Below are 21,492 nucleotides of genomic sequence, written 5' to 3' on the forward strand. Positions count from 1 at the left end.
ATGAGTGCAAAAATATGCATGTTCAGGAATGTCTATCTCGGTGTTTTTTTCTTAGAAACAAACTATATGCCAAACAATAGGAATCTGGTTAAATAAATTACGGCTTAGTCATGGAATGACTAAAATGGAATACTATTTTGCCAATAAAATATACACTGTAGATAAATTTTTACTGCCTTGAAAAGCTATTAACAATATATTAAGTTTTTAAAGGAAGGATAGTACACTATAAGACCATTTTTGTTTTAAAAAATACTATACATCACACATAGAAAAGGGCATTAAAAGACATATATCAAATGTTGATAGTTATTGTGTCTGGGTGGGAAAATTATAGGCTTTGTTTTTCTTTTAGCTTCTTTGTATTGCTTATTCTACCACTTCTATCATGTCCATGTATTTTTATAAAAATAAGTCATTTTAATTAAAAATTAATTAACACATAGTCTTCTCATAGACAACCATGTCAGTTGCATTCACAGTCCTAATGACAATAAAAAGGATCTGTCAGTTACATGACTTAACTTCAAAACATTCTGACACACATTGTCCATGAAAGTGAAGCCTATGAGAAATACTTTCAAAGGAAAAGGAAACCCCCAATCCTAAACAATTTATAAGGTAGGGGGAAAAAATGCTAGTATCTCTGCTGGTTGAGATTATGAATGATAGAATGATGGTTATTTTTGGAAAATATTTTATCTCCCTTTTCATCTCCATGTGTTCTGAGGTAGATTTCTATTAAGCGTCATTGAACTCATTAATTGAGATTTTAAAAGGGGGTGAGAGAGCAATCTGCAGAAGAGAGCTGATTTCTTTTGCAGACATAAGAACTGAACTTGATTACAAGTCAGTTTTGAGCTCTATCCCCACATCTGGCCTAAGGTTGGGTCCAAGTCATCTGTCTTAACACAGACCCACTGGATCAGTTTTATTTTAGAGTTCTGCAAGAAAGTCGGAAGGTAAAATTTAAATAATGCAAAAGAAATACTGTAAGAGCCCTTTGGAGATTACAAAGTACTTCCACCTTCATGATCCCACTGGATCAGATGGTATCCTAAGGATGAGCCACTCCCCACAGATGACCCATTAGTGGGCTATCCACATGCATGGAATCATAAGAGCGGTTGGATTTATACAAGAGTACCCATTGAGCCTTGATGGTTTTACCTGAACTACAGCCTTTTATCTTGAGATCCTGTAAAGATGGTCACTGCACTCCATTTGGATCATTTTGTAGCATTGTTCTCAGCCACAACACAATAATTACAATGCAGTTCTAAGGGCAGAAGACCCATCATAACACTAAAATCCAACTCCAGCCTGGAGCAGCCCTATGGAGAAAGTCTTGTTCTCTTATTGATAGATTCTAAATGGGATATCTGTATAATTGGAATATGAAACCAAAATTGTGTGTTTCCACATATAAAACCTATATTGCTCTATTGTCTTGTTGTGACATGGAGCAGACAATTATGGCCCCACATTTTAATCTGTGGCCAGGACATCAAATGTCCTCAAAAAGGTCAAGCAAATGCTGTGAAACTGTGGATTCCAGCCCTGAGGCTAACATTGTGGCAAGCAAGGCAGGTGTGCGGCTCTGTGCAGCTGTGTCCAATCACAGCTGCAGAACTGCCCTAAAAATCACCAGGACTTGTTACATTGTCTTTCTGTCCCTGCCAAAGCCACTCGCCTTCAAACTGGACTGAGTTCCACAGCCCTTTGGTTATATAAGCGATATTAACACCCATCAGTCTACAGATCCTAAAATATACATTCAGAAAATCTTACTCACCGTATTCTTTCATGTCTATTTACATGTTTCAATTGGCACCATCAAAAACAAAGTACCCTATTTTTTTTTCTCATTCTACCTAGTAATATCCCTTCTCTTTTAGGAAAATACTCAATAATCTTATTAGCTTGCAAGTGTAAGGGTGGCTGATTTCCCATTCCACAAGAGGAAGTTTAAGACTTCAGAGCTTCTTAAATATTCTGTCTTCTACTGCTTCTAATAATTTTTTTTTAAAGAAAGAGAAGTATAAAGACTCTGAATGACAAGGACCCTTGCCTAGAAGATATAAAAAGTACAGTCACCTTAACAAGACACTATCTCTCCCTGCAACTCCCCTTTTTTCAGTCCCTTGTGCTCACTGATATTTGCCCTTTTCGAGGCCCTGTTTTGGACTTTCCTTTAAAAACTGTTACCTCTTGGTTTCTATGAGTCTGCCTTTCACACAAGGAGAGCAGGGCTTGGCTTCTCAGAGCAGTGCTTGGCAAGCACGGAGGCAGGAAACGCAGAAGGGAATGAGTCTGTCAGACTCATTTTCTTCTAGTTCAAATGTTTATTTCAGATTCGGGAGGAAGTGGAGTGGTTCCTTTCCATTTCCTCGTCTCTGGAACCTGCGAGTTGTATAAGGCTTAGAGAATCTTGCTCTATCACATTCACAGGTTCACAGACAGAGAAAGAGACACTTTTCAGAAAACCCTGGTTTGAACAGAGGAGAATTCATAGCTCTCTATGCCCTCCCACAACTATCTCTTAATGGATTTTGACTGGAGCCTTGAGCAGGACAACGGAGAGCAATGTGGAGGAAAAAGCTGGTGGGCTCAGGAACATCCTTCTCCAGCTTCCAAGGAGGAAGGACCGTGTCCCAGCTAACATTAGTCCCCAGCCCTGCCATGTGGCACACCTGAGGCCAGTACTACTCAGCAGCAAGGTCTCGCATGGTTTGTGAAGGCCAAGGTGAGACCTGTCCTGAGCCTACTTTCTAGGTTCCTGAGACTGTGTCTGACATCAGGATGGAGTTGCAGCAGCAAAACTTAAAATATACCTGTTTTAGCAATGAGCTGATTTCAACCTTGAACATGCTGACTTTTCCACATTGTGATTTCTCTCTCTCTTTTTTTAGAATGGAAACCTATTTATCTCACTGCACTCACCAGCTTGGCTCTGCAACTTGGTTTATTGTCTATGCTGTTGACACAGGTCATTTTTTAATGCCAAATGTAGACCATCAGAACCCAAATTAGCAAATCTTGTGGTGAGTTTACTACTAAACTCTAACAGATGTGCCTGACTCTAACTGTCGGCATTAGGACTGAAGCATAATTTTAGGTACAAATTACTTACTGGGAATATTTATAGACAAAAAAAATTCTTCAGTCAAGGAGACCCTAAGACATTTAATTCAGAGTATCCTGTAGTTTAACAATTGATAGAGAAATAACATTGTAAATGCATTAATTATGGTTTGTTTAGGAAAGTTTCCAGGGCAGAGTGCTTGATCTAATCACATTCGTTTTGTCAAAGCACTTTAAAAGATAAAAATCTGACTCATTACCTCTACTCATAGTGTAGTTTTTTTGAGTTGCATTACTGTTCGGTAGCCACTAATCACGCTCACTAAGCTCTATGTATGCAAAATACATACCCTTAAGTACAACTACATTTACACTTAACACATGTATTTACATTCACACATCCAGTAGTACAAACTAGTTTTTATATTATATCTACCATACTCCAGATGAACTCCTAAAATGAATTAGCCCTTCTATATGTTGGGATTCCCTCCTAAGATCCATTTATTATGATACATATGAGCTAACAGTATATTGAAGACTAATATGTCTTCATTAGATACAATCACAATACTCACTTTAGAAACCAAAAATAGTCAAAATGTAAATTGCATCACCATCTAATTTTTTAAAATCATCTCTACTGGTCACTAATTAAATAAGGCATACTTATTGTAAATACAGTAAAGTAACAAGTCTCTTTAATCAAGAAAAACCAGGATGAAGCGAGGAAGAAGAAAAGGAAAGATAAGGAAACATTGTAAAGGTCATAATGAGGCAAGCATTTCTACTTGAAGATATTTTCACTACACTATAAGCAAGCTATGCCAAGTCATGTACTTTTCACGCACAAAATTATATTGTATCAAATTTAAATTTGTTACAACTGCCATGCACATTAAACCAGTGATAACGAAAATGTAACTCAATATCTGATCTAGTCAAACAGCGACCAACATTAGCTCCCAGCCACATGAAGACAATCTCCAATGCCATTATTGGTGTCAGCTAAACCTCAGCCAGTCTGTCTTCTCCGGCCATTTTTAAATAAATATGTAACTATCTCAACTAGGAGATCTTGAAGAAAGCCTCCTGATGAGGTGATTTTGTTGCTCATTCTCAGTGCCCTGCATTTGCTGTACTTAAAATAGACACTTGTACCAATGTCCTTTCTATTACCCGAAGGGGAAAAAAAAAATCACATACACACCAGTCCTTTTTCTTTCAGCTCACAGAGAAGCAACTTGATCCAACCAGTGTTGAAACCTGAGTAGGTCACTGTACACCATGATAAAATTCCCTAATCCCTGAGCCAAATCTCCCTAAGGGGGGCCTCCTCCTGATCCTCTACTTCCCAGGCTGACTTTTCTATTCGCTCTCTCCTCTTTCCCCCTTTCATTTCCCCTACCTTCAAGCCTTGATATGTGATCCTCGGTGGGGGCTCAGGTTTCCGTTTTTACAGCTTAGGCCGTGCTAGCTGTATACATTCCTTTCTTTCTGCCGGGCAGTGATTACTTACCAGGGTTTAGTTTACACTGGTCCAGATGAAAGCCGTTCAGATGAAGGCAAACACAGCCAGGCAGCTCCAGCGGCACCGATACGAAGCTGCACAAGGCCACATTGTGTTCTCGGTGACATTTTGTTGCACATATTTTTATACAGGGCAACCAACTTGTTATGTTACTCTACACTTTAGGTTTGCGGACAAGGAGGAGTAATAATACGATGAGGCTTAAGGAGGGGTTTTATTCATGTGGTTATTAATATTAAAAGCAGAAAAAATAGTAATGAGTTCAAAATAACCTTTTTACTGTTTGACTTTGAGAAATTACTTTTCAAATGAGGACTTTGGGTACTCTTCTATTAGAGGAATACCTACAAAACAATTCCTCTAGAAATGGGAATTCATGCCTATTGGCATGGTGTGCACTGACATGACTGAAGATTTCCGCCGGGATCTCTCATACATGGGTCCAAACCAGACAGAAAATACCAGTCCTACAGGAGACTGAATTATTTGCTGCGTGAAACTTCTTATTTAATGCTACTCTGCACAGAAACGATGAGGACTAAAACTTCAAATAGTAGGTGGTGATTTGGAAGAAAAATAACATTTTAAAAAGAGGAAATTCTGTGCACGAAGGTTAATACCATACTTAGTCCTGCAGCATTGGCTAAAGATTGTGTAATTTTTCCCCTTCACACAATGTTGTTTTTGTTTCTTCCTCACCAGTTCAGACAAACATCTGTTATACTGTAGAAGGACAACTATCTCCCAAACCACGGAGTGCGCCCACAGCCAAAGTCAACAACTCGAGCCCCAAGCATTGAGCACAGTCAGCCTTTATATCCAGCCGGGATAACATTTCACATGTTTTGATTAAAATTAGCTAATTTGTAATTCTAGAACCTATGAAACTTAAAAGCTGCCATCCATATAGATCACATTAGGCAGTGTTTTAAAGGGCCAGCGCACACTGTGATTTCCTAGTGGCTTCGCTTCTCTCCTCTTCCTCCACCCCCCCCAATTTAAAATGAAATGGAAAAGTAATCTGGAAATGCAAGACAGGAGGGAAGGGTAAGTGAGAAAGAATGGTTATTGTAGACTGTTTGAATTCCACCCCCATTGTAAGACAACAACTCCTACTGGTCTCTCTTTAAAAACTATCATTGAATTCAACGGTGGTTTCCAGCAGAAGGAATGGCATTGATTTCCAAGGCAAATCTTCCTTAACTCTCCTTGGACTGATTGATGCTGCCCCTCATGCTTTCAGGCACAAAGTTCCTCACCCAGAAATAAAAACTCTAATCTCCAAATTGAGATTGCTACAGACATTTTCCGGTGGAAAGGAAAGCTAAACATATGCACCTAGGTACTCATATAGCAAGTCTTATCCATGTGCTCCCTTCTGAACAGGGGTTTCCCAGAAGGCACCCTCATAGAATATGCTTGTTCTAAGCAAGAAAGCATCAAAACGCGATAAATTTTATTTAGTTGCATGCCATTTTCATCCAGTCTCTCTTTTAAACACAAACTTCCCCAACCTGACCAAGTCAGTTGGCAGTGCTTAGAATTCTATGCAGAAGATGGGGAACACCAGGACGGCTGCAGAATGAAAACTAGAGTCCCCCTGAAAACTGCCACTTGTTTGTAATTCACAGAAAGAAAAAAATATATATATTTTGAAATCCAGAGAGACTCGTGAAATCAACACAGAATAAAACCCTCGCCAGGCAAAAGCTTCAACTTCATGGAAAAACTCCGATTTGATGGGGCGGGGGGGGGGGGGGGGGGTCCGGAGCTCAGCGGTGCTCTTGTGCAATCGCTCCAACGCGAACAGCTGGAGCGCCAGGCTGCTGCGCTCACCACCTCTGGAGCACCGCTGGCCTGGCGGGGAGCCCGGCCTCGCCGAAAGGACTCCGGGCTGGCCTTTCCGAACAATGGGCAGGCGCTCTGGAAGGCCGCCCCTCAGACAGTTATCTCTCAGCCGGGCTAGCCCGGGTCTGCTCAACTGTGAAGTGGAGCACGCCAAGGCGAGAGGGAGGCGGAGGCAGCCGAGAGGAGCGGACAGGGGCGGGCGAGGCGAACCGGCAGTCAAAACGGTACCCAGCCCCACGCCGCTGGGGCCGCACTTGCCGGGGCACTGACAGCCTCTTCACACCATCGCAGCTGGCTAGTTGGGGGGAAGCGGGATCGAGGAGCGGGGAGATGAACTGGAGGGAAGGGTGGAATCGAGCGCTCCCGGGGTTCCTCGGCCTGGCAGCTCCTTAACTTTGGAGGCATCCGAGGAATGGTTCCCCAAGAAAGGGGGAAAAACTACACCGCCGACTAGGAAAGCCTCCTCACCATGTCCACCCGCCACTTGGGCCCCCGGTCCCCTCCCACTGAAACGCGCCTGTGCCAACCTGGGGTTTATAAGGTTAAATAGTATGTGGTTTCCCGGCCGCCCCCCCACCCCCATCAAATCGGGGGTAGGCAAATCTCGGGGATGCAGCCCGCGAGTTGGCCTCGGTTTTGCACCTGGAGGAGGAGCTGAGGCTTTCTGGGCATCCTACAGAAACTGACAAGCGCTCCCCGTGCCCCCCAAATCCCTACAACGGCCCAAAGGGAGCGGGAGGAAGAAAGAGCTCAGTCTCCCCAGCCCCGAAGTCCAAAAATACCTTCATTTCCTCATTGATCTCTCTTTTCACTGGGTGAGCCGGTTTCCTGCTCCTTTTATTTTCCGGAGGTCTCCCTTCTTTCTCCATTTCTGCCATGTTTTTGTGTCTGGTTTCTGTGGAGATGAAATGGCTGCTGCCGCCGCCGGCAGTGGTGGTGGTGGTGGTGGTGGTGGTGGTGGTGGTGGTGGTGGTGGTGGAGGTGGTGCTGATGGTGGCAATGCTGGCGGAGGTAGCGGTGCTGGCGGGGCTGGGGCTGGGGCTGGGAGGGGGGAGGGCGGGCGGGCGCCGAAGAAGCGGGGTCTCTTCTAGCGGCGGAGAACGTCAGTGGCTGTCAGAGGGAAAGGTAGCTCGAGGAGTCTCGGGGATGCCGCCGCCGCCGCCGCTCCTGCTCCCGCTGCCGCTGCCGCCGCCGCCGCCAACGCCGCCGCCGCCGCCGCTGCCCCTGCCGCCGCCGCTGCTTCTGCCGCTCCCGCCGCCGCCGCCGCCGCCGGGCTGCATCCTCGGTGCCCCGTGGAGTCGTCAGCCATCTTCCGTCGCTCTGTCCGTCTGCATGGGCGAGGGGAACGAGGGCCGGGCGCGGAGAGAGCTGCTCTGGGCGTGCGTGCGTGGATGTGTGTGTGCGCCCGGGAGAGCGCGCCAGCCCCGGCGCCCAGCGCCTCCCGCGAGCCGAGCCGGGGGCGGGCCGGGGGCTGGCGCGGGGAGGAGGGGGCGGGAGGGAGCTAGGGTAGGAAGGGGGCGGGAGGGAGGGGGAAAGGTGGGGGGGCTAGGACGGCCCCCCGCTCCGGAGCGGGCGTGGCTTCCACCGTCACTGAATACGCGGATGCTGCGCGGCTTCGGGGGCTGCTCGCGGCCGCTTGCTCATCCGCGGCCGGCACCGGCGGGACACGGCGCCCCTCGCGGCTGCCACCTCGGCGAGACGGTCCCCCGGGGCCACCCCGACCCCAGCTGTTCTCCTTAGCTCCGTGATGTGGGCTCGCGTGGGTCTGAAGTTGGCTTTTGAGCCCGTCCTAGAAGCTGCTGAGGGGGAAAAAAATGAATGGGGGTATAGAGAGGAGGTTGGGCGGTGGGAGGGCACGGGGACCCGAGGTCGAGTTGCAAGAGCGCCGATTTCCTTCCCCCCGGGGGAAGGCAGACCGCGCTCGTCGCCTGCGGATCCGAGCTCTGGGGTCTCGGGGGAAGGAAACCACAGCCCTGACTTCCCCCCCCCCCCCCAGTTGCCAGGACAGTGTTCCCCTCCGGGGGCCCCCTAAGGGCGCGTGGAGGCGGGAGGCTCCCTTGAGAGGTCCCTGCGTCCGCTCCGCGGGTCCCCAACGCGGCGCGGGCTACGACTGCGCTGGCAAGACCGCTTTGCCTCTCAGTGAACCACTTAGAAGTAGGACATCTCGGCCCTCAGCCCCCTGTTCTTTCTTCTTTCTTTTCCCTCCAGTTCTCTCTCTCTCTCTCTTTCACACACACACATACACACACACGTGTCTCACTACAAAGTAACAGCTTTACCCTGTGACCCCGCGCGCGCCCTTGTCCCACTGCCCTGGGCTTAACCTCAAAAGCATTGGGTACTGCTGGGAGCGCAGGGTCCCGCGTAGGGTTCCGTCCTCCGGGAGCTGGCTGCCCTCGCCCCGCCCGACGGGACCCTCCCTACAGCGCCCGGCGACACTTCACCGCGACTTCCCTGCGCCCGGCTGCTCTCCCCCAGCCGTGATCGCTCCTCCTGAGCTCTCGCGCCTCCGCCTGGGCCCTCTCGGTCCACGCCTGGGGCCAGCCAAGCTCGGATTGCGTTCGTCGCTCTCTGGGTTGAGGCACTGGCGTGAGCGGTTTGAGGCACTGGCGTGAGCGGTTTGATGAGGCTTCGGTGAGATACGCCGCCCTGGATGCTCGTACGCGCTGCAGGGGACACATTGACGTTCCCCTCTTCGCTTTCCCGCGCCGCGACACTTCGTAATTACCTGACACAATGCGATATGGGGGTGTCCATTGTTCCACTGCTTGTTATTATGGAATGTTCATTATAACAGTGGTGGAACTTAAAATTACACAATTTTTTTTAAGTACTTAAAGATTGAATGAATCGGTTTGGGGAATATGAGTCAGCTTTCCATTAAAATCTGTTTGGCCTGTCAAATGAGGCTCATTCTGGGTATCACATCGCCTAATTTGAATTTTAGCCTTGTTTTGTTTCTTGAACGTCGAATTAGAGATATTTGGGGACGTACTCGGGAGGACTAAGCACCTCTAAGGTGGCTATTTTGCATCTTAGCATTATTTTGTTTCGTAAATGCCAAATTACAAATACTTGGGAGTGTGTCCAAGAAAGCTGAACACCTCCCCTCGCCTCTTTTCTTCCCTGTGTGGAGGGACGGGGAAGCGGGGGGGGAGCCGCACCCTACTCTGCGTGGCTCGCTGGATCCCAGGCGAGCCAGGAGGCCAGAGTGAGCAAGGCAGAATCAGACCCTGCTCCTGCAAGGGGTCCAAGCAAAACATTTGCCGGGAAAAAATGTTCAAGATCCTGGGGCGGTTATCTGGGGCAGAAAAAGTCAAGAGAGGAGGATTGCTGAGTTTTTAGGGAGCACTTTGCGGTACAGGCGTCCCTTTATTCAAGATTTTTCCAGCAACCTCTGGGAGCGTACTCAGGTATACGCAGGTGTGAACCCAAGTCCTTTAGGAAGTCTTGAAGCCAGTAGTAGCCCACAAATGACCAACAATGACCCTGGCAACAAGAATGAGGAGAGGAGCCCAATCCTGTTTGGACTAACACACTTCCCCCTCTTTCCTAGAACAATAACACAAGATCCCCCAACGTGTGAAAATGGGTGTATTTCTCAGTGAGGAATAGCATCCTAATGCTGTTGTCAGTAGGGAGAGATGAAGAGTGGGTCTTTTTGGTTTTTCAATCTGAATTTCATCCAAAACATCTGATAATATGTGGTTTGGAGGTAGTTTGTTTTCTCTGTTTTGTCCTCTTGGTCTTTAATGAGAAGTAGTCAGAAACTTTTTTTTTTTACTTTTGAATATTCTAAACTGTGGAAACATATGTTGTAAAGTATACACAAAAGGAAGCTTTTTGTCTTTTGGAAACATATTTAAGTCCCCTCTGTTTCCTTTGGTGCCAGAAACATTACAATCGATTCACTGTTGTTCAGTTGATATCAAATAACAAGTTATATACCCGAAGTCCTAAGATACAGTTTCACAAGTTAAGAATAAACAGAAAAGGTGAACTGTAGCCCAGAGTTATATTTAGAGGCAGCTATACTTCCTTTAAAGAAAATTTCTTCTTCTGCACTGGCTCATTTAATAAAAATAGTGATATTACTCAGTCACCTGTCCTTTCACAGTCATATGTCCTCCAGAAAAACTGAGGTGAGAATGTTGTCCTAGAATCCACGATGCGTATCTTCAGGGACAGAATGAAAACCCATATAATATGTGTGAGGGAACTTTTAGTCCAGAATGAACTTCAGAACTAATGATTGTTATACCTTGTTAATGGCAAGTTTTAGGTTTCTTCAAATGTGTTATAGATAAAGACAATTATAACAACAGTTGCTGCTTTATGAATTTGGACATATCATGAGTCTAATAATGTTCTGTAGGTAACTTTATACAGTCTGTTGGACTATAACCCTATGTAGGTAGGAACAATCTCCTACATCTCAAAAAAGCCACTCTTTCCTATTATGATTTACCATTATGTTCCAGCCACCAATTCACACACTCACACACACCACCACCACCACCACCATTCAAGGCCCTAGACACAGAAATAGTCTTCAATATTCCCTTTACTACCTCTGCCAGTCACCAAGAAAAGCATAGGAGTGACCTTTTTCATACATTTCTCAGGTATATTTTTGTGGCTTTTACTCTTCAAGGCTTCTCTTGATATTCATTCAAACCAGATTCACCTGGAAAATACATCAGAGAGAAGATAGGAAATCCCCAGGATGGTGTGCTTTGGGCTCTTAACCTCTAGATCTCCTTCTTTGTTATCTCTAAGAACACCTAACTCAGAGGCCCAGTCTTCATGCCTGGTAATGAATGAATAAATATTTGCTGATTGATTTGTATGACATAATAACAAACTTACAAAGAGACTTTACTGTATATTGTTTGAAATTAATGCTCATCTTGAATAAGCTCTGTGGTCTAACCAAATATGGGACTAAAATATATGGGGTAGTTACTATGCTGAACACATTGTAAGAATTACCTCATTTAATATTTACAAAATCTTATGAGGCACCTTTTACTGTTCTCCCCATTTCACAAATGAGGAAACTAAGGCTTACACAAGTTAAGTTATTAAGTCACAAGCTAGTAAGTATCGGGATTTGAGTCTGTAACTTTCTGTCCAACTCTAGTTATGGAGTTCTTGATACTACGATAACCTGATTTAATGAGCCCCTTTTAATAATCTGTTTTTTATCTAATCTAAGCCCCATGGATTTTTTTTTGCATTTTCACACCTCTGAGATTGTAATATATCTTACAATGATTTCTTACAATTATGAATGACAGCTTTTTCCCCTCCTCAATACTCCAAAAAATAATAGCACATTCTCCCATCAGTGGCGTATTTGGTTATGTTAGGTTATGCTGCAATGGCAAATCAGAAAATCTCAGGACTTAAAGCAACAAATATTTCTACTCCTTGCTCACAAAAGTCTCCTGAAGATCTGTGTGACTCTCCAGAGCAACTGTCCTCTGTGTGAGGGCTTGGCCTCGCACCTCCATGCCACCATGTGCTTCCACAGCCATTGCTCTAGAAGAAGATGGAACCCTGCAGGATCTCTCACCAGCAGTTAAATGCTCCAGCCTGGCAGGGTCATATGTCACTTCTGCCTCCAATCCATTGACTAGAGTTAATCATATGATTCTGCCCAGCTGCTAGGGAAGCTGGGAAATTTAATTCTCCCATGTTCCCCACAGGAGAGGAGAACTGGATATGGGGGAGCATTTAACATATACCACAAGACATCTTCATTGAATGAAATATGGTCATTAGGATCAATTAATGTAAATATCAGGGATCTTTTTTATTCAAAACCAATGAGCAGCAATGGGCCTGTGATTTGTTATATGCCACCTAAAACATACTTTCAAAGTTCATGCTCATGTTTAACTTCAGAGAACGGAAATTCAAAATCAATTTCAAAAAGAACATTATGAAACAGCTTAATTATAATGCAGGGGCTTTAGCCAGGGGTCTACAGGTGAGCTTCCAGAGCTTTGGAAACTCCTAAAATCATATACAAAACATTCAGTTCATTTTTTTCTAGAGAATGGGCACATGTGTCATCATATTCTCACTTAGGATTCATGACTTATTCATTCATTTATTCAACAACTATGTATATTGAGGCCCTGCCATATTCCAGGCACTGTTCTGGGTGCTTTGGATCTAGCAGCAAACACAACAGATAAGTTTTCAAATTTCAGAAAGCTTATAGCCTGGAGAGGGGACAATAAGCAAGCAAACAAGCAATAGAGAAGGTAATTTTAGATACAGAGAGATGACAAAAGAACAATGTGATAGAGAAACTGGAGTAGGCTACAAGGGTCGGAGGTCTGCTTTAAAGATCATAAGAGATCCTTATGAAAATCAGAAATTTCACTTCAAATGGGAAGGATGAGAAGGAACTGTCCATGCAAAGATCTGGGAATCCTGGAGAAAAGTGTTCTGGTCAGAATTTTTTTTAAAAGATTTATTTATTTATTTGAGAGAGAGAGAGTGTGTGTGAGCACATGAGCAGGGGTGGGGAGGGGGCAAGTAGAGGGAGAGGGAGAGAGAGAATCTCCAGCAGAATCCCCAGTGAGTGCAGAGCCGTCCAGCCCCAGGGCTCCGTGAGCTGGATCATGACCCTGAGATTATGACCTGAACCAAAACCAAGAGTTGGTAGCTCAACTGACTGAGCCACCCAGGCGTCCCTCTAGTCAGAATTTTAAAGGAGCTAAAGAATGGATGTGCTGAGCATGTTTGAGAAATGGAAAGGTATCCGTAGTGTAGAGAACAAAAAGAGCAGCAAGAGAAGCAGGGAAAGAGGAATGCAGGGCCAGATTGTATGGGACCTGTAGACCATCGTAAGGGATCAAAATCTTATTTTAAAAGCAATGTGGACCTTTTCCAGCCGCGCTCGGCAGCAGACGGCCGTGGGCCGCGTCATCCGTGGGCAGAGAAAGGGCGCCGGTTCGGTGTTCCGCGCGCACGTGAAGCACCGCAAGGGCGCCGCGCGTCTGTGCGCGGTGGACTTGGCCGAGCCGCACGGCTACATCAAGGGCATCGTGAAGGACATCATCCACGACCCAGGCCGCGGTGCACCCCTTGCCAAGGTCGTCTTCCGGGATCCGTACAGTTTTAAGAAGCGGACAGAGCTGTTGATCGCCGCCGAGGGCATCCACAGCGGCCAGCTCAACATAGGCGATGTGCTCGCGGTGGGCACTACGCCTGAGGGCACTATCGTGTGCTGTCTGGAAGAGAAGCCTGGTGACCAGGGCAAGTTGGCTCGAGCCTCTGGAAACCATGCCACGGTCATCTCCCACAACCCAGAGACCAAGAAGACCCGAGTGAAGCCGCCCTCAGGCTCAAAGAAGGTCATTTCTTCAGCCAACAGAGCTGTGGTCGTGTGGAGGCTGGAGGTGGCCGCATTGACCAGCCCATTCTGAAGGCTGGCCATGCCTACCACAAGTATAAGGCAAAGAGGAATTGCTGGCCACGTGTGCGGGGTGTGGCCGTAAATCCTGTGGAGCTTCCTTTTGGAGGTGGCAACCACCAGCACATGGGCAAACCTTCTGCTATCCGCGGAGATGCCCCTGCTGGCCACAAAGTGGGTGTTACTGCTGCCCGCCGGACCGGGCGTCTCCGGGGAGCCAAGCCTGTGCGGGAGAAGGAGAACTTGGGCTGAGGGGCTCAATAAAGTCTGTCCTGTCACTAAAAAAAAAAAAAAAAAAAAGCAATGTGGACAGATGCGCAGGGTCAAGAAACCTTCCTTTGCATGGGAAGGCCTGAGTTTCTTCCTGGCTCCGTTATTCGTATATAGGGGTCATCTGGCCATCATTAGCTCTGCCATTAAACACCAGGTTAACACAGCCGGGCACACCCCTGAGTGGGGATCCCCTTCCTCCTTGCTGTTCCAAGAACATTCTTGTCCTCTTTGCCATGGTGTCAAAGTGAAGACCATGACTTTCCCAGAAAAATGAGGGTCTTTCTTCAGTCACAGGTATATAAGAAGTTCCTCAGGTGGTAGCTTCAAACAGATTCGGGGTTCTTTGCAGGACAATAAGGGGCTTCATTTCTTTAGTGAGGACTTGAGCAAGTGATTTTACCTTAGTCTTCATTTCCTCATATGTGAAGTGAGAATAGTAAGTTACATTTTGGAGTACTGTTGTTGTGACCACATATTATCTATTAAAGTGAACTAAAAATAAAACTGCACAAGTTTCTCTGGACAAATATGTATTATCTGCTCTTTTGAGAATCATTATTGTTTTACAATAGCCTTAGGTTTATATGTACAGACGAACAGAGATATGTGACAATTTAAGGAAACCTGACACATGAGGAATAATCACCTACATAATAGCAGTGTTCTTCATTTTCAGTATGATGTACACCCGTGTCCATTTTTTTTAAGATTTTATTTATTTATTTATTTGACAGACAGAGGCACAGCGAGAGAGGGAACACAAGCAGGGGGAGTGGGAGAGGGAGAAGCAGGCTTCCCACCGAGCAGGGAGCCCGATGCGGGGCTTGATCCCAGGACCCCGGGATCATGACCTGAGCCAAAGGCAGAAGCTAACGACTGAGCCACCCAGGCGCCCCTCACCCGTGTCCCTTTTAATAGTAATTTGCTAGAATATTATAATTTTAATTTATAAAAATGAGATTTTTATATACACTTTCAAGAACATTTCAACAGTACCCATTGGGGCAAGCATACCACTACCTACCAATTCAAGGAAAAGATTAATTTGAGTTATAATTTTTAATTTGTATCCACTGAATTAAAATGAGATCAAAGCCCAGTATTTATTTACTCCAAGCATCTCTATGCTCAAAAAAAAAAAATGTTAAGCTCCACTATCAATGTATATGTCTGAATATAACAGCTTTATGTGTAGTAAGTCAGTGGAAATAAATGAAGACCACCCAAAGGAAAACAAGCAAAGCCTGTTTATCTAGGGCAAGAAGTCAGCCACCATCACCTGCATTTGGCAGAGACTCAAAGGCAGGCATGTGGGTGGGAGAGCTTTATAGTGGAAAATAAAAGGCTTCAGGTATATTCTGACTGAAGGCTTTTGGCATGGAGAAACTGAAGGCTAACCAGAAGGTGGGGACCAACTAGAAGCAGGACATCCTATATGATTAATTTGGGGAGCATATTTGGCTTTCTCTAGTTGGTCTCAAGTTGGAAAGGGGAAGTATTGTAAGGAATTGGAGAGCTGGGGGTCATTGTCCAAGTCCCAACCATTCTGGGCCGATGGTGGCAGAGGTGATTTGGCTTCTCTGGTTTGTTGCTTCCAGTGTGATGGGTCAGAGTTCTATTGCCATGTGGCCTTGCCATTGTACATTTGTACAGTCAGTCTCTCAAATTGAAGCCTGGCAACTAAGAAGAAACTAGCTCAAGGTTTAAGGCAGCTTCCATTTGTGGTGAGATAATATTTTGATGTATTAAGAAGTGCTTTGTTTTGTTTATACTTGCTACTTCCTTTCTATCCCATGCACTTATTCATTCATTTGGCATCCATTGTTTCAGAGTAAGGATGCTATGAGATAAATTCACCAAAAAAATATGAGTTAGTTATCCATGACTTTTGAGACTTAAAATGGAATTGTGAAATTCAAGGCAGAAAAAGAGAGTTTGAGAGAAAACTTTTTCCGAGTTTCAAAAGTCTAGATTTTGAGTGTCAAGACCCAATGACCTGAAGGATTTAGATTAAAAGTTTATGCCATAAAAAGTAGCTTTAGAAAAAAAAATTGACAAGCCAAGGGAAGTTTTTCCAAAACAGAAAGAGATCACAATTCTGTGTGGTTGGGATAAAGAAGGAGCAAAGACGCTTAGATGATAGAAGAAACCTTACTGTAGATTCCCAACCAGGTCCCAGTGCCCTGGGGAATGGGATGAACTGGAACACTTGCTAGGTTTGGGGGAATATGAAGGCAGAGGGCTGAAAGCAGAGATGACTCGCGTCTCCCTCCCTTCAAGGCAGAGCCTGAAACAGCAGCAAGCCTTATAGAACAAATCAGCCCAACACAGAGCAGGTAAGTGCAGTGGGGATAGGCACAGTGGAATGAAGAAGCCTGAGCAGAAGGTCCTGGGGTAGCCATAAATACTCTCCACTCACCATAATGTATGTGTTTCACATGAGGCTGAGAATGGAGCAGGTGTGACTCCGAGAGACTGCAGAATCAGAGTAGTCCTGCACCCAAAATGTTGGATGAGAGACTCCATGAAGACTTCCTTCTCAGAGGATGCCATCTGGAGAGGTGACTATGTCCGAGGAGTAAATGCCACCCACCCCACCGCCACCTGCCATGCAGATGCTAGCCCAGTGAGAAAAGTCCAGGGGGTGGGCACAAGAGAAGACCAAATCAACTTAGATTATCTGGAGGTTTTCTGCCTCCTAGCACAGTAGTTGTTGTATGAAACAGAGACTGAGTTCAGTTATATAGAAGTAAGGAAATTTACAAGCAAAAATACCTGGGGTTTTTACATTGATACTTACAATTCACATAGGTATTTATTCTGTAACTCAAATTTGCTTTTAAGCAATTTCTACAAATGGAGTTTTCTGACTCCTGGAGTAAATTTGTGGCATTATCTGCCCAATTATTTAACATCTAAATAGTATTGTCCAAACAAAAATAGTTTCTTTGGGGTTATGGCCTTAATATCATAATAAGACCAACTTAAAAAATTTAAGGACATTTTTTTTAAAGATTTATTTATTTATTTATTTGAGAGAAAGAGAGAGAGCACAGAGGGAGAGGGAGAAGCAGACTCCCCTGCTGAGCAGGGAGCCTGATGCGGGACTCGATCCCAGGACCCTGAGATCATGACCTGAGCTGAGGGCAGGCACTTAACCGACTGAGCCCCCCAGGTGCCTCGAAACTTAAGAACATTTTCAATAGTTAGTCAAAATTCTGGTACATATAAAACCTAACTTGGCATCCGAGTTATCTTGAATTGTCATTGCCTTCCTCAGTGATACCCACTGATGAAATCAGAACTCTTTATTTGAATAATATAGATAATAACATAGACTTATAATACTATATTTCCTTTAGACAAATAATCAAATGCCCTTAAACTTATTAGACCTCTGACAGTCCTGTTGAGTGATATCATCAACTATTGTGTGGTGGATTCCTGCTACGAGCCAAGTATTTTGCAAACAATATGTCATTTATCTCTCCTAACCATGGTTGAGAGTATAATTGTCCCCATTTCACATCTTAGGAGAGTGAGGGTGAGCACAGGGTCACACTAGGAAGTGGCCAATCAAGGATAAAAGTCCACGATCCACCGATGCCAGGTCAAGTGAGGTATGCTTTCACCTACACTGCGCTCTGCTCCTCTCTGCTCAGCCCTTTTACCCCCTTTTCTTGGGAAAATAGAGCGTGCAGCTAGGTAAATTTTAATTTCATCTTTATTTTAATTTATACATGGCTGTCATAAAAATTAAAACAGCTATACCAAAATACTCAACCTTTCAGAAATAGCATACTGCATTTTAACATTTTCGAACCAAATATGGTATTCAGTAAATGGTTACACAGGATTGATATCTGTGTTTTGACCCACCTCCTTTGAGAAACATTACATGTAGTAAAAAACATTTTTCTTTCACAGAAAATTTGTCTCCAATGTGTTGTTTGGCCATAAGTCGTCTCTTTATTACATCCCAGAGGGAGGAAGTTGAATGGGAAAGATTCCTCAGTTTAACTATGAGAGGACATTATACATTTCAGTGGAAGAAAAAAAATTCATCGAAAGCGAAGTCCATAAATTAAGGATTCCATAGTAGGTCTTGGGATATAAGCTGTGTGTGTGTGTGTGTGTGTGTGTGTTTTCAGTAAGTCCGTTAAAGCTACTAAATTTGTATGGCACATGCTAAGAAGGACTGTGTCTTTGACGCCATTTTGCCCTTTCCATGTAAAGTCGGTGGGTCTTTCGTGCAGCTGATCTCCTTTTGAAAGCATCGAAGTGAGGGCGAGCTGGCAGGGACAGACAGAAGAGAGAAGATCCAGGTACAGTGATTGCAAGCTGTACTCCCCAAGAAAGTCCCAGGATGTGCAGGCTGGGCAGGCACTGAAGTCCTAAACTGGAAAACAAAGCAAAACAAAACAAAAACCCAGCATAGGAAAAAATGAAGTGCATTACTGAACACAGAGTGCGCACTGGGGTGTTCTTTTTATGTGGTGAGCAGTAGAGTTTTGTGGCCTGAACACATGGACAATTGCTTAGAATTTAGTAATACAACAGCTACTATTTATTGAATGCTTCTTTATTCACTAAGGACTGTGCAAAATACTTTACAGAGATTATTGTGTTCAGTCCTCACACAGTTGACAACAATATTTGGGTTGGGTCTTGTTTTACAGATGAGGAAATGGAGAGCCAATGGGACTGAGTAGGCCAGCAGTCTGACTTCAGAGTCTAGAACTCTCTCTGCCTTGAAACACCAATGGTACTGGCGAGGATTCTTGCTTTCAAGGAATGAAAATGAACTCTGTCTAAAGAAAAAAAGAATATTGGGGAAAGGGGATTCATAGAGCCCAAGTGGCTGGGAGAACAGGCTGGGAAAACCGGCAGGAGCCCAAGGCCTTAGGAGGCCAGGTCATAGGAAGACTATTTAAGACCCCACCATCTCTGCCTCTGCCAGGAGCTGCCCCGGAGGTTCTTCTTTCATCTTGGGGTGCACAGGCCTGGGTGTGAGGGTCTACTGCCAGGTATTGAGGTGCCTGCTTCATAATCCAGGGTGTGGGGAGACTGAGATTCAAACTCTTTGGCTTCCACAGGAAGATAAGGTCCTATATTCCAACATCACATTCTGTGAATTTCCCCAAACCTAAGGAGGGATGAATTTTGACAGCCAAAGGAATGTTACAGTGTCCTTCCAAACTACCCACTGTAGCCACTTTGTAGCAAATCATTCCATTAGGAAAGTAAATGTAGGTCTGTTAAAATAATTTTGAAAGGTCAGGCATAGGTGAAATTGTGCAAACATTAAATATTGCAAATCAAAACCTGACTGACCTAGAAATTCATTCTAATAGATTTATTTGCAATCTCTAAATGCAAACTTTGAAAAGACAAATTTGGTAACCCATATGCTAAACATCAATTAATTAGAATGTTTAGGGAATGGAATGTTCTTATTCATTTCAATTTCTAACTAAATGTGATTAAGCCTCTAAAAAGTCCCACAAACTTTTATATTTCAGACCTTGTCACTGGAATTCTTAATAAAGTATTTGGATTGTGAAGATTTTGCAATGCCTTGGAATTATTAATGCAACCAGGTGTGGTTGTAAAGTACAATGGGTACAGACTGTGCTAAATGTGTACAGCTCTCAGGATTGATGTTCCATGTACATTTCATCAACCAAACTTCTGATGCCAGTTTACCTTTTGTTTTCTCCATTGCCTAAGTTGGGTAAAGAGGAGGAAATAAATTCCGTCCATGTAAACATTTTCTTTGGAGCCCACTAAGGGCACACACACTACTAGGCACTGTGAGCATAAACATAAATGATAAAGGGTTTTTTTTGTGTTTTTTTATTGTTGTTGTTGTTAAAGATTTTATTTATTTATTTGACAGAGAGAGAGAGACAGCAAGAGAAGGAACACAAGCAGGGGGAGTGGGAGACGGAGAAGCAGGCTCCCTACCGAACAGGGAGCCCGATGCGGGGCTTGATCCCAGGACCCTGGGATCATGACCTGAACCGAAGGCAGATGCTTAACGACTGAGCTACCCAGGCGCCCTGATAAAGGGGTTTTAAAAGTGAGACAGGAATTAAGAAAAAGGGACAATGAATTCCCGGTGAGGGAGACAGAGATGACAACCATCTGAGTTGGGCCTTGAATGATGACCAGCAGGATGTTGTCAGGTGAGGATGGGAGGAAGAGCAGCATGCTAGACAGAAAGAACAATATGAAGCAAGTTGTCAAGATGTGAAAATGAAGGGAGAGGTAAGGGAAGAGTGTATAATTTGGTGTGCCTAGGATGAGTGTGTTAAAGGGAGCTATGAGGTCAGTCCAAAGGGAGGATAGGACCAGATTGTCAATGGCCTCAAATACCATCCTAAAGGAGTGTGAACTTCTTTCTGAGAATCCTAGGAAGCTGCTGAGTCTTTTTTAATATGGAGGTGCTAAGATCATAAAAGTGGGATAGGAAGGTCATCTGGATAACAGATTAAAGGCAGAAGGAGAGACCAGAGGTAGGAGATTACATAGGATGTATTTTCAGGAGTTCAAGATTAAATAAATGATTTTTTAGGTTGGTGCAGTAGTGGTTGGGAGAAATTCTTTCAAAGAGTTACCTTAGAAACAAGGTGCCTGGGTGGCTCAGTCATTAAGCGTCTGCTTTCGGCTCAGGTCATGATCCCAGGGTCCTGGGATCGAGCCCCACATGGAGCTCCCCCTGCTCTTCAGGGAGTCTGCTTCTCCCTCTGCCTCTGTCTGCCGCTCCCCCTGCTTGTGCTCTCTCTCTCTCTGTCAAATAAATAAATAAAATTTAAAAAAAAAAGAATTACCTTAGAAACAGAGTCCATAAGAATTAGTACCTGATGAAACAGGAGGAAGGTGTGTATGTGTGAAGAAATGAGAATTTGGATAACAGAGCCCATGGCATAATAACTATCTTTTCAGCAAAACAACAACAAAAATAATAATTACACTTCTAATTAGCTCATTGAGTAAGTGGAACAGTAGATTCCAGTTTTGATTTATCATCTCCCCATCCTAGACCTTTTGAAGTAGATGGTCTAGAGGTGAAGACCAGTAATTCATATTTTTAAAGCACTTCAGGGATTCAGATGATCAGTCATTTTGGGAAAGCGCCGTGGTTGAAGATGTGAAAGGGAAGTGACACCCAATAACATTAGATCCAATAATATCTTATCACATCCTGTCCGCTCAACCTCTGAAACGTATCCTGAATCTCACCACCTCCCTCTAATTCCACTGCACCCATCCTAATCTCAGGCCCATTTATCAGTTGCCAAAACCAAGTAATCGCCACCTA

At 44.5% G+C, this 21,492-nt stretch overlaps 2 protein-coding genes across 2 annotated transcripts in view; one reads left to right on the plus strand and one right to left on the minus strand.

The window, feature by feature from the left end:
- LOC110583359 (sine oculis binding protein homolog) overlaps positions 1-7,341 on the minus strand; it is a 159,182-nt gene extending 151,841 nt beyond the window's left edge. The window contains exon 1 of the mRNA XM_044917440.1: positions 7,246-7,341. Within this exon, the coding sequence (XP_044773375.1) occupies positions 7,246-7,341 (96 nt within the window). The remainder of the gene's footprint in view (positions 1-7,245) is intronic.
- Positions 7,342-13,356: 6,015 nt separating this feature from the next.
- Positions 13,357-14,147, plus strand: LOC110583537 (60S ribosomal protein L8-like). Its single transcript, XM_044917207.1, is given in 2 exon segments — positions 13,357-13,864; positions 13,867-14,147. Coding segments are annotated over 2 exon segments (789 nt in total).
- Positions 14,148-21,492: the final 7,345 nt, after the last annotated feature.

Source organism: Neomonachus schauinslandi, chromosome 8 (genome assembly GCF_002201575.2).
Source record: "Neomonachus schauinslandi chromosome 8, ASM220157v2, whole genome shotgun sequence".
Taxonomy (NCBI): domain Eukaryota; kingdom Metazoa; phylum Chordata; class Mammalia; order Carnivora; family Phocidae; genus Neomonachus; species Neomonachus schauinslandi.